The 15,920-nt window shown below is 33.1% G+C and overlaps 3 protein-coding genes across 3 annotated transcripts; 1 reads left to right on the top strand and 2 right to left on the bottom strand.

Moving 5' to 3' along the window:
• Nucleotides 1–683: 683 nt before the first annotated feature.
• On the bottom strand, nucleotides 684–4,266 carry LOC137815034 (UDP-glycosyltransferase 76B1-like). Its single transcript, XM_068618054.1, has 2 exons — nucleotides 3,632–4,266; nucleotides 684–1,747 (listed from the first exon to the last, which is right to left on the bottom strand). Exons 1-2 carry the CDS (start codon nucleotides 4,107–4,109, stop codon nucleotides 843–845), a joined length of 1,383 nt encoding a protein of 460 aa, XP_068474155.1. The 5' UTR covers nucleotides 4,110–4,266; the 3' UTR covers nucleotides 684–842.
• A 3,614-nt stretch (nucleotides 4,267–7,880) lies between these two features.
• Nucleotides 7,881–10,453, top strand: LOC137815046 (UDP-glycosyltransferase 76B1-like). The gene is made up of 2 exons (XM_068618067.1): nucleotides 7,881–8,562; nucleotides 9,429–10,453. Exons 1-2 carry the CDS (start codon nucleotides 8,091–8,093, stop codon nucleotides 10,355–10,357), a joined length of 1,401 nt encoding a protein of 466 aa, XP_068474168.1. The 5' UTR covers nucleotides 7,881–8,090; the 3' UTR covers nucleotides 10,358–10,453.
• Nucleotides 10,454–11,746: 1,293 nt separating this feature from the next.
• Nucleotides 11,747–14,926, bottom strand: LOC137815035 (uncharacterized). The gene is made up of 3 exons (XM_068618055.1): nucleotides 14,394–14,926; nucleotides 13,677–14,042; nucleotides 11,747–12,561 (listed from the first exon to the last, which is right to left on the bottom strand). The coding sequence occupies exons 1-3, from the start codon at nucleotides 14,691–14,693 to the stop codon at nucleotides 11,914–11,916; spliced, it is 1,314 nt and encodes a 437-aa protein (XP_068474156.1). The 5' UTR covers nucleotides 14,694–14,926; the 3' UTR covers nucleotides 11,747–11,913.
• Nucleotides 14,927–15,920: the final 994 nt, after the last annotated feature.

A 15,920-nucleotide genomic window follows, 5' to 3' on the forward strand; every position in this document is an offset into this window, starting at 1 on the left:
AAACTCATTTTAAAGGGTAAAATAGTCTTTTCAGAAAATGATAGAGTGCGGGGACAAAATTGTTGGGGGTGGAGGAAGAAACGTCCCTCGCACTAATGTTCTTAAGAAAAAATTCAACCAAGTGGATCTGAATATCTAGCCCAATTATGTATGGGCCTTAATGAGCTAATTAAATGGCTTAGGAGGATATTAGGCCTAGCCCGTTAACTTTTAACACAATGGATCCTTTAGTGTGTTAGTTGGACTGTTTCTTCCTGCACCTCCATACCTTCTTCTCTCACCTTTATAAATTTTCGAATTTTCAAAAATACCCTTCTATAATATTTTGGATTACGTAATCTGAAAGTCATTTTTTAAATTTGTAATTAACTTTCGGATTACATAATCAATCCAGAAGCCTTTTTTCAGATGCATGATTACTTTCTGGATTACATAATCCGAAAGTCTTATTTAGCTTTTGGATTATGTAATTTGGAAGTCTTTTTTTAAATGAGTTTTCAGATTACATAATCCAGAAACTAATCTATGGAAGTGACACCAGAAGAATAAAAATGTATTTTCATGTTGAGTATAGAAGTGGCAAAAGAAAATACGGAGGTGCCGGGAAGAAACATTCTGTTAGTTGATAACCTTGTTTTGACATAACAACAAGGTCATAACTGTATCAGATGACTAATCATGGCTACATTCTAAGTGGAATCTTAATTGAATAAATATCCAATTCAATAATCTGCAGATGCATGCATAAAAATAACTGATTTTTTTTTAAGGAAAACTAAGTCACAAGTAGTGTAAGTTTTGTTGCATGAATGTTTTGGATTGACAGGTAAGAAGGAATATAATCAAGAGGGTTGAAAAGTGAATGAGTCGAATGAGAGAATGTAAGTAAGCAAGGCTTCCAAAGAAGAGCATGAAGAGCCACCTTGTTGGAGGCAAACCTTGGCCTCTTCCTTCAATTTGAGAGCTCTGTCTCTGATCTCCTTGGCTTCATCATTACCATCCATCAATCTTCCAATGATTCTCTCTATCTCCCCTCTGTCCTCTAGCTGCAATCCAACCCTCCAAACATGGCTCACATACCTTGCATTAACTTTTTGGTCGGTGAAAAAGGGCATGCATATCATAGGAACCCCTTCACAAATACTCTCCAAAGTCGAATTCCAACCACTGTGAGTCCAAAATGCACCTACTGCTGAGTGTGCCAACACCTCTTGCTGAGGGGCCCATTTCACTATGAGCCCTCTCCCTTCCAGACTCTCCACGAACCCACTTGGCAGTGCCTCCACCCATTCAGACTCCTTCATAAGCCCCTCTCGAACCACCCATAGAAATGGGTGCTTGCTATTGGCTAAACCCCAGGCTATCTCCAAGAACTCAGTCTCAGTTATTGCAGCAAGACTCCCAAAACTCACATACACCACGGAGTTGGGTGGCTTTGTGTCTAACCAAGCTATGCAACTTTGGTCTTGTGAGATCAAACTGCTACAGGAAGCGGAAGAAGGAAAATACTTGTGCAAGGGTCCTATTGGAAACATTGGTATGGAAAACTCTTTGCTCACTTTTCTCAATGCACCTGACTCCAAACCTTCAAAGGAGTTCCAAATCACTCCCAAGGAACCCTTTGTCTCTTTCAAGAATTTTCCCAATAATTCGTAATATTTTTCTGGCTCCTCCGTCTTGATCAGAGGCAGGTCTTTCACTCTCAGTGGTGCTAGTTCTTCCACTTCCTCCTCCAAGTTGCAATCCACTGTTGCAAAATTTAGTAACAATCTGACTTATGTAAAATAGATTTTCAATCTTGAATTTCAATATAATTTAATAATATAAAATGATATATTGGTTAATATGAAAGGTTATATATTGATGATTTCCATAATGATTGAGAAAGATAAAGAATATAAGGTTTCAAATGAAATTGTCTCAATATTAACTATCAAGAATTTACAAAAAAAAATTGTTAAAAAATAGAATAAAAAAAGTGATTAAAAAAATTACTCACTTGATGTTCACATAAATGCTTATTTCTATAGTATTGATTATTTAACACCTAATACTTCAAATTACATCCATCTTATCTTATGCTTTATTATTTTATAAAAATACATCTATTACCTAAGTAATCTAACCACTTAAAAAATGTGTAATCTGGAACAAAAGAAAAAATGGGATGTGAAAAAATCATTTTCTTTATTTCTATTACAATATTAAACGTGTCTATATATATATTATTAATATTATTTTGGGCTTTGATTTTACATCTACATGCAAAATGCACAAAACTAGTAGATTATTGCTAATCGTAGTTTCGTCACCATTACTTTTACACATTCCCCATCACTCTTGCATTTTACTTTCGGTTCTAGACAAAATAAATAACATGAAAAGAAATGAAAATTTAATAATTTCGAAAAAAAAATCCTGATTTACGAACACATAATCTAAACAGTCAAAAGATTATTAATGATATTAATATATTTAGCGTTTATACAAAAATGCACTACAGTAGATAATTTTGAAAATATTATTATCCTTATTAATTTCTATAAAACACGTAATCAAACCACACAATAAAAATCAAGTTCAAAATTTATAAAAATCATACTTTGAAACTGCTTAAGAATTTGTTGGGAGGTGTCGGCGAAATCTTCATATATGACAGCTGTCTACTGTCATGCATTCCTTGAATAGCGTCTACTTTTGTAGTTCTTTATGTGAATCTCAGATGTGTCTATACATTATATTACACAGTTTTTTTTATACCATAATATACATTAAAAATTCATATTTTTCATATACAACTATATTATAACTCCTAATATTATTATTTTAATATTATTTTATATCATTTATTATATCATTTATTATATGTATTTATTTTTAAACCCATCACATAACAAAATATACCACTTTATCACCTTTATTACTGAACTATGATAATCTAATATTATAATAGAAAATATAAATTTAGCAATCACATTTCCTTCCCAAGCAACAACATATAAATATAAATATAATTGAAGGAGTTAATCGAATTTTAAAAACGAGTATAAAGTGTCTTGAGTATACTAAATGTGTAGTTTGATTTTACAATATACCATCCTTTTTTAGGTTTCACTTTTAATTATGAATTAAATCCATCTTAAATTTAAATAGTTCATTCAATTTTTAAGAGTAAATCTAGACCATAGTTCTTATATATTTTATGAGATGATAAGGTCTTGTTTTAAAATAAGATTTGATTAAAACACGAGTCAAGTAACTTATTTATTTTATTTTTTTAAATTCTAGTAAAAACATTTTTATAAACTCAATATCCCTCAAACCTTAAAGAAAAAAAAACGATATTTAATTCAAAAGTTCAATTAAAAATCGTATATCAAAACACAAATTCAAAAAGGTGATGAATTAAAATACGTGTATGTTAACCAGAGTCGAAAAATGGGTTTTGAATTGAAGTAGCATTTGAGAAAACGATCAGAACTCATTTTAAAATCTACTTTCTAAACATTTTAAGAAAATAACTTTCTTTCAGTGTGACGTTCTTCTGCATATACGGTATCCAGTTGCTAATTTAGTAGGAAAGTGAATGAGTAAGAAAAGTGGTTTTTTGAAAGACGAAAATGCAATTAACCTTGTTGTTGTGTGGATATGTAACCTCTTTCTCTGAACAAAGGATAGGCGGCGAAAGCAACAAAGGAAGACACGCCACTAGTTCGCAGTACAATCCTCGGAAGCTTAAGGTTGTCGGCAACACCTTGAGTGAAGTGACACATAGCATCTGAAATCAAGCACGCCACAGGTTCCTCCGCCGCTTCATCACTCCGCAGTAGCTTTCCCACGCACTCTTTGAAAGGCTCCACACATTTGACGTTGAGTTCAACGAGGAAACTCAAGAGATCGGAGAATTGAGTCGGAGACAAAGCGTCTTGGATGCAGGAGAAGGTGAAGTTAGGGTATTTGGATGGGTTTGGGGAGTTGAAAGTGGTGTGGATTATGGTGATGGAAAAACCATTTGAGTGAAGGATTTGTGCGAGTTGAAGCATTGGGTTTAGGTGGCCTTCCAGTGGCAAAGCCATAAACAACACTCTCCGACCCTTTCTTCCCACCATTCTTTTCTCGCTTTCCTTAGCTTTCTTCCTTTCAGATCTCTTCTCTTTCTTTTCACTCACATCACAGAACTTCCTACTATTGTTTTAACAAAACATTTTTCTAATTTTTATAACTTTTAATACAAACCTACTTTTTATTATATTTTTTATTATTAAAATAGGGAAATCGACATGTGGGGTGGGAATCCTTTCTGCTTTCACTCATATGCTATGTCACTCCACCCTTACGGGAATAATAACAATAATGATTACTTGTACATATTATGCTTATGGAAAATTATAAAATGAAAAGAAACACGTGGAAGGTAGAAACTAAACATGTGCTGAAACTTGAGCTTCATTTATGCTCCAATAGTAGATTGCATTTAGAGTGGCTTTTAAGTAACTTATGCTTTTTAAGTAGTAAATTATAAATGATATTAAGTGGGAGCATTATGGTAAGTTATCTGAAAATTCATTAAATAATAAACTTAACTATAAATGAATTATTGATATAAAGGTTTTGTTTGGATTAAGTGAAGATTTGAGGGAATGAATTTAAAATAATTTAAGAGAAAAGTGCGAAGAAAGTGAGATTGTTTGGATTAAGATATATAAGATGAATTCGTAAGAAAAATTTATTGGAGTTTTGTGAATGATATAATAGATTTGAGATTTTTTTTAATTTTTTTAAAATGTTATGAACATATCAAAGTGGCTTTTAAGTAACTTATGTTTTTTTAAGTAGTAAATTATAAATGATATTAAGTGGGAGAATTTATGGTAAGTTATCTGAAAATTCATTAAATAATAAACTTAACCTATAAATGGACTATTGATATAAAAAGAATTATATATGAAAAAGGTGAGACAGCGTTTCCTGCTTATTCAAAATATCACTGTCTCTTGAGTAAGAATCTGCAGGCTCTTGTCCCGAAAATTACAAATATAATTAATAAATATTAAACCTTATAAACATTCCCTCAAAATACTAAGGAAAGAAATCCGTAAAAATATTAATAAAGTATTAGATTATCCTTGTAAAAAAATTCTTAATTCATGATCTGACTCGATAGTTTATGGATCTGACCCGATATTTGATTATTTATGATAATTTCACGACCTATGTATCTAACAGTATGAGAGTATAAATTAAGGAATCTTAATCAATTAGCCTTAAGCACTCAATTAAGACATAATCATGACTAAAGATAGAGAGATGTTACAATTTGGTCTATATATTATATTACGCTCTCCAGAAATGATCATATAATAAACAACATTTAATACACAATAAAGGGAGTATTCTCAACTCATATTCCTATACTCATTATATTTTGTGTTCTTAGGAGTTCATCCAGATTTCGACCGACCTCGAGTTGACAAGAATATCATTAAATATAAATCAATTTTAGAAATAAAAAATAATTAGTTGTTTTATTGACTAAATTAAATACTATTTCAGAGACTAAAAAAATATTAGTTTCTAAATTAGTTTATATTATTGATCAATAGTTTTTAAATTGGTATCTAATTACCTACTAAGGTTTTTGCTACTAAATTTAGAATCTAAATAATTAATAGTTAAAACCTTGATAATTAGATAATAATTTAGAAACTATTTTTCAATAATAAAAATTAATTTAAAAATTAATAATTTTTTTAGTATCTAAAATAATAATTTAATCAATATAACAATTAATTATTTTTAATCTATAAAATTAATTTTTTGGAATTAGGCAATGTGCATGCAAGTCCTGCTTTCCTAATCCAATGGCCTATTTTATTTTGAAGAAGACTTACGTAACCTTAAACATAATTTTAATTGTTCTTGGTTAGAATTGGAATGACGGAAATATGACTATTTGTGAAGAATTCTAAAAGCATGAGATCACCATCTTTCATATTGTGGGACCGGAATGTATTTATAGGGTAAAATCCAACTAAACTTTCATTTTTTTTCTACTTCTAGAAGTTTGGTTCTTTAAGACGTAAAATTATAGTTATCTTTAGTAGTTTAGTAATCGAGTTTAGTTCCTTAGTTGGTTAAACTCGTTTTTCAAATTTGTGGTAATATTTTAAAGGTAAATGCGCTTTTATTTGCTTGACTGGTGTATTTGTGGTTCTAAAATCCGATATACTGTTATGCACGATTTATAAGCTCCTAATGTTCAAATAAAGATGATGTAAAGTCAAATTGATTTTCTATTCCAAAGTTGAAACGCTATTTTTATTAGGATTTGTTTGGATTAAGGGTGTGGGGAGTGAAAAATTGAGGGTGTGACAGACTAGAAGTGTGAAGAAAGTTGAGGTTGTTTGGATTGAGGTACGGTAGAATGAATGTGTGAGCAAAATTTATTGAAATTGGTGAGTGATGTGATGATCGTAAGAATATTATAAATTATTTTGAATAGTAAAAGTTGTAAGATTACAAATTTAACCTTGTATATAAAAGAAGAATAAATAATGATTATTTTTGTGTGTGCATATTTTAGTTAATTAAAATAATTTTAAGTTTCATTTATAAATAATTATATTTATTTTCATTATTATTAATAACATTAATAATATTTATTATAAATAAAACAAAATAAAAAAATTAATAATAATATTATTATTATTATTTATTAAAATTATTTGATTTACATTTATTATCATTATTTAAAAAATTTATTTCAATTAATATTATTATTTTATAAATTAATTTTAAATATTATTATTTTAATAATTTTATTATTAGTATTAATAATACTTTATATTTATATTATAATTTGATGATTTTTATTAAAATTTATTGTGATGTATAGAAATAAAAAAGACATAATTGTATTTTGTTAGAAGTTCACGTGGTTCCATCATCTTTCTTTATAATTTGCTGAAGATGTGAACAGTACATATCTATGTATCCACTCTCTCATTTCTCATAAAATTAGTAGATCCAAACGTAAATGCTTCTTCACTTTCCGTCGTCGACAAAAGTAAATTGGTTGAAACAAACACTGATAAAATTCAAATATTTTCTAAATTAAAGTGACGTTTGAAATGGTTTTTTAAGCGTCATACATAGTCATTCAAATGTCATGTCTCTTCCATATCCATTAAATATTCCTTAAACTTCTTGATATTCAAATGTTTTTCTTTAAAGGGATGAATTTGGTCTCGTTGCTCTCGATCCAAAAGTGGTTTGGATTTCCGCATACCTTCAAACTTCCATGTACTCACTTGTAAAACCGATGAGCCTTCCATCATAACATTACAAACATTCTTGTGGAATATTTAATCCCAAAAATTCATCTCAATATAGAACATCAGTCGAACTTTCTTGGTTGTTTTACTTTCAATGTAGTGGGAAGGATGAATTTAATCCTTTCCCACAAATAGTGCCAAAATATTTAAGCAAAAATAGATAATTGTGTTACTCTAAATTATATCTAGAATGTGTTTAACGAGGATGTGTCTATTTGTAAAGAACTCTAGAAAAATGAAATCATCTCACATATTGGAGACATAATATATTTATAAAGGGAAATACCTAACTAAACATTCATTCATTCTTTTTTTTATAAGATAAAAACTCATTAAATATTTAATTTAAATATCAAATTATCAATTTTATATATCTTAAAAGATTAAAGAATATTTTGAAAAGAATGAAAACCAAATTTAATAAAACAAAATTGGAACTAAGAACTTTTTTTTTTCTTAATTAATTTAATAAACGAAAACAAAATATTTGTAAACTTGTAGCTGTTTCATTTGTAAGTATTAAAAAAGAATGAAAAAGAATAGTGTGAAAGAGCGCAATGCATTGTGTGCCCATTTGTGGAGTCAACAATGATGTAGATATGCAGCAAAGCCTGAAGGGATGAAAGGTTGCCATCTGAAACACTCTCAAAGCTAACAAATCCAATTCCAATTCTCTCACTCTGAGATCAGATCAGATCAATCTCTTACACCATTTTTGATCAATTTTCAGCACCCCAAAAACATCAACAACAACAGATGGAGGAGGAGAAGAAGCAACACAGATTGTTGCTCATGGCATCACCCTTACAAGGCCACATGACGCCCTTACTCCACCTCGCTCACATCCTCTTCTCAAAGGGCTTCTCCATCACCATTCTTCACACCCTTTTCAACTCTCCCGACCCTGATTCCTACCCTCACTTCTCCTTCCACGCCATACCCGATGGCTTATCCGAAGCAGAAGCCTCCACGCTCGACGCCGTGCACCTCACCGACCTCATCAACACCAGATGCGCACACCCTTTGAAGGAATGCTTGCCTTCGCTCCTCTCCGACTCTCCCCAGCCTGTTCCATGCTTCATTTCCGATGCTGCCCTTCATTTCACTCAACCCATTTGCGATGAGTTCAAGCTCCCACGCCTTGTTCTCAGAACTGGTGGAGCGTCTTCCTTCCTTGTTTTTGCCTCGTTTCCCCTCCTTAGAGAAAAGGGCTACCTCCCCGTACAAGGTCCGTTGCTTCTTCTTCTGTTTTCATACCCTTTTTATCAAACACCATTCTTTCAAACTTATATCTTTGTTTCTGATAAGAAAATTCATCGTGTTGGTGATTTTGTTGATTGGCTAATGCAATGTTGGCTAGAGAGTTTTTCTATTCTATATTGTTAATGCCAAAGTGGTTTCCGGAAAATCCTTGTTTTATTGGACTAGTTTAGGCCTTTGTTCTTCATGCTAATCAGGATTAGCTAAGTCATGGATATTTTTTCGGAAACTAACAGATGATGATACAGTTTTATTTATTTTTAAACTAGATTGCATTTTAGTCCCACAACACAACTATACAGTTGAATCATTCAAGTTTTCTGCCATTTATCATCATCGTCATCACGTTCCTTCATTCTGATTTTGTCTAATATTTAACCAAATTGGCTAACATGGCAACTTGGATATGTCATGGCACTGAGTAAATACAGTGTACCTAGTAAAAAACTAAATATTGACTTAACTTCGTGTTAGAGATGCTTGTGCGGGTATACATTGTTTTTATGACAGTAAAGAGCAACAAAAGAAATGCTTTTCTATTTTGAGGAAATTAATAGCTTACATATTGGTTGAAGTCAAGATGGAGGAACTGTGATCTGGAGAAAATTTGAGAGACTTAATTGATGCAATTTGAGGAGTAAAAATTGCACAAAAACAAAATCCAAAGGGCTAAAAGTGCAAACAAATGTTTGTTTTATGCATTTTTATAGATATTATGATAAAAATGTCACTTTAGTTTCATGTTTTACTTTGTTTTTAAAATGCAAATAGAAGCAACATGCCTTGAGATGAAAGGGCCTAAAATTTTCGTGTTTACTTTTGTTGAAAATTTAGAATCTAGATTGGAAGAGCCTGTGGTTGATTTCCCACCACTCAAGGTGAAAGACCTTCCTAAGTTTCAGTCGCAGGATCCTGAGGCATTCTACAAACTAGTTTGTCGCTTTGTTGAGGAATGCAAAGCATCTTCAGGGGTTATTTGGAACACATTTGAAGAATTGGAATCAGCTGCATTGACAAAATTGCGCCAAGATTTTTCCTTACCAATATACCCTATAGGCCCTTTTCACAAACGCTTACCTACTGGCTCAGCTTCTTCTTCTGCTAGCTTGTTGACCCCAGACAAAAGCTGCATCTCTTGGTTGGACAAACAAGAACATAACAGTGTTGTTTATGTGAGTTTTGGGAGTATTGCAGCAATAAGTGAGGCTGAGTTCTTGGAGATAGCTTGGGGGTTAGCCAACAGCCAGCAACCGTTCTTGTGGGTGATTCGACCTGGGTCAATCCGTGATTCAGAAGGGCTTGAAGCATTGCCAAGTGGGTTCCTAGAGAATTTGGGAGGAAGAGGCTACATTGTGAAATGGGCTCCTCAAGAACAAGTGCTGAGCCATCCTGCAGTGGGAGCATTTTGGACTCATAATGGTTGGAACTCAACCTTGGAGAGCTTATGTGAAGGGGTTCCGATGATTTGTATGCCATTTTTTGCAGACCAAAAGGTGAATGCCAAATACGCAAGCAGTGTTTGGAAGGTTGGGGTGCAATTACAGAATAAGCTAGAGAGAGGAGAGGTAGAGAAGACCATTAAAAAAGTAATGGTTGGGGATGGGGCGAAGGAGATTAGAGACAATGCCTTGAATTTGAAGGAAAAGGCAAGTGCTTGCTTGAAAGAAGGTGGTTCTTCTTACTGTTTCCTTGATAGCTTGGTTAGTGACATATTGTCATTCGCATCTTCTTCATCTTCTTCATCTACAGCTCAATCAAAATAAACCATATTCTCTGCAAATTGTAACCATATATGTAGCAGATAGACACTAATACTCACATTTTAATTCAATTAAATGCTAAGGCTTAATTCCAGCATACTTTAGGAATGAGGTTCCACACTTTCCAGGTTCTGTCATCTAAATTTTAATTTTATACATTTTATTACCAATATTTTAAAAAATAAGCATATTTTACCTTGTTTTAGGATTATTAAATATTTAATGTCGTAATGACTTAACACAAATACGTACAGATAAACACTTTATTTTGAAATTAAGAAAAATGAATTTCCTTTATTTTAATTGTATATTTATAAATGGTGTTTCACAGTTTTATACATGCTATAATTCAATTTCAATTTGATAAATTTTATCGTATCCTTTACAACTAAACATATTTTATCTAATGTTCATCAAATATTTCATGAAGATGATGTGAGGATATAATTGGCTCGTAGGGATGCCAAGATTGGCGCGGGTTTTACTGTTCCTGGAGTAAAAATCCATATACATTCATGTTTTTATTTCTGTGGGGAACAAATTGTGTTTCATCCCTTCATTTAGGAATAAGGTATATTAATACTAGTGTATGTGCTTATATTTATTCTCATGTTGTCACAAATATCACAAATATTAGTTAAATTTATTTTCTGATATTTTTTTTATTTTTACAAAAATAAAAATTATAATAACCAATACAAAGCTGAGTTTTTGGAGATAACCTGGGACTAACCAATACAAAGCTACCCTTGTAGTAGGTGGTCCTATCGTTGCCTGATATGTACAAAGAAAATGAATCCATTTTGTTTTTTTGCCTTCCAAACGCCAACACACAAGGCACTTTTGGGAAAACGTGTGCATTTAGAAGGCAAAAACAAAAATGGATGTTTTAGTTTTGAAACATAGGATTAGAACATTGGTAAAAAGGAAAACCATCATAGGGAAAAAGTCCAAAGGTCCAAAAACCACTATATCTTTATTCAAGAAATCAACAAACAACATACGCATGCCTGTGTCAGAAATCTAAAGGAAATCTAAAAGCTATTAACTAGATCTATTCACAAGAAGTAAAGAACATAGACAGAAACAATCAGCTAAAATAATACATAGCCTCCATTTCCGTACAAGTCTTACTTGTTCCTCTTCTTTCGTTTTGCAAAAACTAAATGATTATATAGGCTCAAATATTCTCATCAATCAAGATCATAAGGGTTACCCCATGAAAACTCTTTGGATAGATATAGTTATGTATGAAAACATTAAGTAGAAAGAAAATTTAACACAATCACAGACATGTACACCCAATTGGAAACCAATGACCAAAAATTAAATTTATGATTATTTAGAATACTGTGTGTAAGTTATTCACATTCCCTTGGATGGAAAAAAAGAAAAGGTAAAGGTAGAAGTTTGTATTGAGTGTTGAAAATTGTTTCCGTTCTATTCTTGGTAGTTTTTAGTGAGAATAGATGGAAGGATTAAACTAATATCACAGCTCAACTACAAACTCGAACATGTACCACTATTTACAAAAAAAAATATGTAAGGAAAGCAAAGATTTACAAATCTTCATCGCTCTCGCTGGTACAGGAATCATCCATGTTCACAGCTGCTACTTTTGAAGCACTAATCCTAAAAGAAGCCGAACGAATCTTGTAGGGTAACTTGGCATTATTGCTTGCAACCAGCCCACCACCATCACACTCTGCTTCCTCTTCATTCTCTTCCTCTCTCTTCAAATCACTAGGAGGCAAAAAGCAATCTATGGACAACCCTTTGATGTTAAAGTCCACTTCCTCAATTTGCCAAACCTCTTCCATTCGTGTCCTGGAATGTGTCTCGGGGCCCCCACCAAACCTGATCAGGGACACCCAAGTCTTGCCAGCGTGTGCTATTTGAATGCCATCCACGCTTCTGTAGTCTTGTAAGAGAGACTCCATGTTGGTTTCCCAGTATATGCTCTCGTGTTCATCAGACTTCAGTTTCAGTAAGTGGGAGTCTTCTAGTTGAACTAATAAACCTGTTCTTTGGCTGAAATAGCCCCACACAGTGTGCCGAACTATCTCTACGTTGCTGTTGCTCCTTGCTCGCAGTGTCGATGTCTCGGTTTCCAGTTTCAGTATGAAACAATCTTCGTTGTTCACTGTCTTCTCTCCAATGCAGACAGAGTTGCTGAACAAATTAGCCGTCGACCTTGGATCAACACCCTGTTCAAATCAACTATTAGATCCTCCTCATTTTTCCCTATGATTCATAATCAATATCTCAATTTTCTGTAAACCAATTCTTTTTATAACGTGAGTTTTAAGCCTAAATATATATGTATCTATAATAATGATTTTGAGAGGTTAGTGAATATATTCAATATTTCTCTTTGCAATATTCTATTATTGGTGAATTTTACGTAAATCCTATTATGTAATTTATGCAGAGTCAACGTTGAAACAATTCACTTAAAAAGAAAAAAAAATTACGTGAAAATGATATTGTTGAGAACTATAGGGGAGGTCCCATTTTTTATCTTAGCAAACTGTTAGTAAATAACAAATACATTTGGTTTAAGACTGAAGGGTTCCAAGCAAAAGAATAAAACAGCTTCGGAACGGATTAGGACAGGTTGTCACACACACACGGAGGAAAAGTTTGGATATTGTTGACTTGTCTTAGTCGCAACTACTAACTTGGAAAAATTCTCTATTTGACTTTTTAAAGGGAGGGTTTTCCCGTGTTCCCTTTGTAGAGTGTTGACTTTTTTTAATTAAAATTTAAAGTTTAGACCTTCTGGTTCTGATAGGGATAAGGGCACAAATTTCAATAAAGCATAAGAAAATCAGCTTTGCCAATTTCCTTTGGAAAGTGGGAAGCACTTTGTTACGTGGACTTCTTTTCTTCCTTGCTGGCATTTTTTCACTTGGGATGCTGACAACAAGCAGCCCCCACTTTTCTTCAAATGCTAAAGGGACCAAAACTATTTCTGGTGTTTGAAAAATAGTACTTGAAACTGGGAGACAAAGTATAGAGAGAGAGAAAAAAGTTGCACTTAAGCATGGTTTATTTAGACTTCAAGGATCCTTTGGGCTATTCATATTATAGGAACCTAGAGAGGCAATTTTGTAATGTCACCAAAATCAGTGAAAAATAATGTCTTCAAGTAGAATGATTCAGTTTTTTACCCTACCCCATACACTAATCATAATTAAGCATGCTCTATGGTGTCCATTACAAACAGTCATAATTAAGCATGCTCCTTTATATCCCATACATATTAACGATATCACCCTTTTGAAAAAAATGGTTTGATCTTTGAAGAACTATCGGTTACCTGTAAGAAACGTCTAAGAGGTCTTGGTGGGCCACGAGAAGCATGAGAATGGTGCCAAGGGGTTTGCCTCCATGCCACTTTACCATCACTCCCTGCACTGATCTTGTACCCAGAAACCACAAGCTCTAAGCACCACAACTCTGGGCTCTTCTGCCAAACCACGAACCCCCCCATCTCTCCCTTCATCTGCAAATTCTTCACTTTCAACACCTTCTTACTGTTCACACTACCTTCCCCAGCAGAAAACTCTGTTGTTGCCATCTTCACCTGCCCCATCGCATACATGCTGTCCACACAGTTCAAAGCACGTTCTCCTCCCACCGCCGCCACATATTGCTTCACTATGTATTTAGCCATCGAAACCTCCTGCACAAAGCATGCACAAGACATAAAGCCATTAGTAAACATAATAAAACTTAGGGACCAAACTATTTTTCCCTCAAGTTAGGGATTTTTTACTAATTTTTTTTTTTTTGATGAAACAAAAACGTTCCCCATCTTTTATTTCAACACTGTATTGAAGGATCATTGGGAAAATTTAGATTTTGTACTGTTCTGCAATCAGAATCAGAACTAGAGTTTCATTTGAGTAATTACTTTACAGGTTATTTAAATGAAAACTTTTATTCTGCTTGAATGAAAACAACAGTGTGAATACTTAAATAACTGCGTATAAGTTTCATGTTACTGAAAAAAAGTGAAAGAAAAGTTACTGACAATGTGCTGCTCTTTAATGCTGCGAGTGATGGGTTGGTTGTCAGAGGCGATAGGTGAAGGGATTAATGGCGCTCCAACAACACCTAACAAAAGCTGAATCTCTGTGTTTTTCCCTCCAAAAACGGATGACATGGATGTTGAATTTGATCTGGACTCACCGTGAGGCTTCATCCAGTTCTTCATGTTGTGCCAAGCTTTGGTGGTTCCACTCTTGTGGGTGAGAATCTCCTCCGGAATAGGGACTTCAAGGACGGTTTCGAGCCCATCCTCGCGATCAAGATTGGGACAGAGCTTCTTCATATCACAGAAGTAATTGAAGGTGTGATTCCGAAAGTGAGAAAGATAGATAATGAAGAGTGAGGTGGCTAAGGTTAACAAGAGAGGGAAGTTGAATAGAAAGATAGAAGTAGAATGATAGGAAGTTGTAGTATGAAGAGTATTGAGTATGAGAGTTTGGAAAAGATTGCCAACCAAACCATGGAGGGTCCCCCTAGTTTGTAACGTGGTCCGCTGTGTCTCTGTCGTGTCTGCACGCCTCTATAATTCTCACTTTCATACAAACTTAAATAGGAGACTCGTTAATTAAGCTTATTATTAACTTCTAATATGAAATTATTGCTCATGCTGACATCTATATATGGTTTCATTAATTCCACGTTAGTCCTTTTTTTTTTCTCGAGGGAGCATGTTAAGTTAGGTTGTCCATTTTGAACTGCTAAGGTTACTGTTTTATGTTACATTTTAGATATACTGTCACTGTCTTTGTACCGGTCTTCATTTTTCTTTCACATGGTAGAAAGCTCAAGAAAAAAAACTGAAACTCCACATATCCATAGTTTGGTACGTTGGTAGAGTTTCACATCAATGTTTTAAGTTACCGTGATTGTTCATGTTATCTTTCGACTCAATTTATGTCTCCAGGGCGAGTCAAAATTCTTATTATAATTTATTGAGCAACGAAATAGCATCAAATTTATCTGATGAATTCCCAGTAGAATATGATACATATTGTAACTTGAGAGTAACGGGGACTTCATAAAGTTTGAGTGATTCTTGCGAATCTTCTTAATCACTCAATCAGATGGGCTCCATTTCATTTTTTCAACCTCTCATTCCAAATAATTTATGAGTATCGAATCATAGGAGAATTTGAGAGGTACTAGAATCATATATAAAAATCAATTATACTTTTTTTTTCTTGTCCTGCTAATTATTGCACTTTTATATATATATATATGATTCAAAGCTTAATAGTAGTATCAGGTCTTTTTCACATAACTATTTGAAATAACTATACAAAAATTGACATTCTATATTCTTTTTCTGTATTAAGTGAGAACATACACCAAATTTGTTAATCAATCAATACTTCAGATACTTTCTCCTTACACAATATCTGTACAAATAATTTGTTTTTGAAGGCTCAGGGCTTGTGAAGATGACAGAAGAAAGGCCGTAAGTGAGTTTGATTAAGATGTAAAGAACCTAGATCCAAAGCAGGGAACCAAATGTTGCTACCTTACATAT

The sequence above is a fragment of the Phaseolus vulgaris genome, chromosome 1, assembly GCF_000499845.2.
Source record: "Phaseolus vulgaris cultivar G19833 chromosome 1, P. vulgaris v2.0, whole genome shotgun sequence".
NCBI classification, from domain to species: domain Eukaryota; kingdom Viridiplantae; phylum Streptophyta; class Magnoliopsida; order Fabales; family Fabaceae; genus Phaseolus; species Phaseolus vulgaris.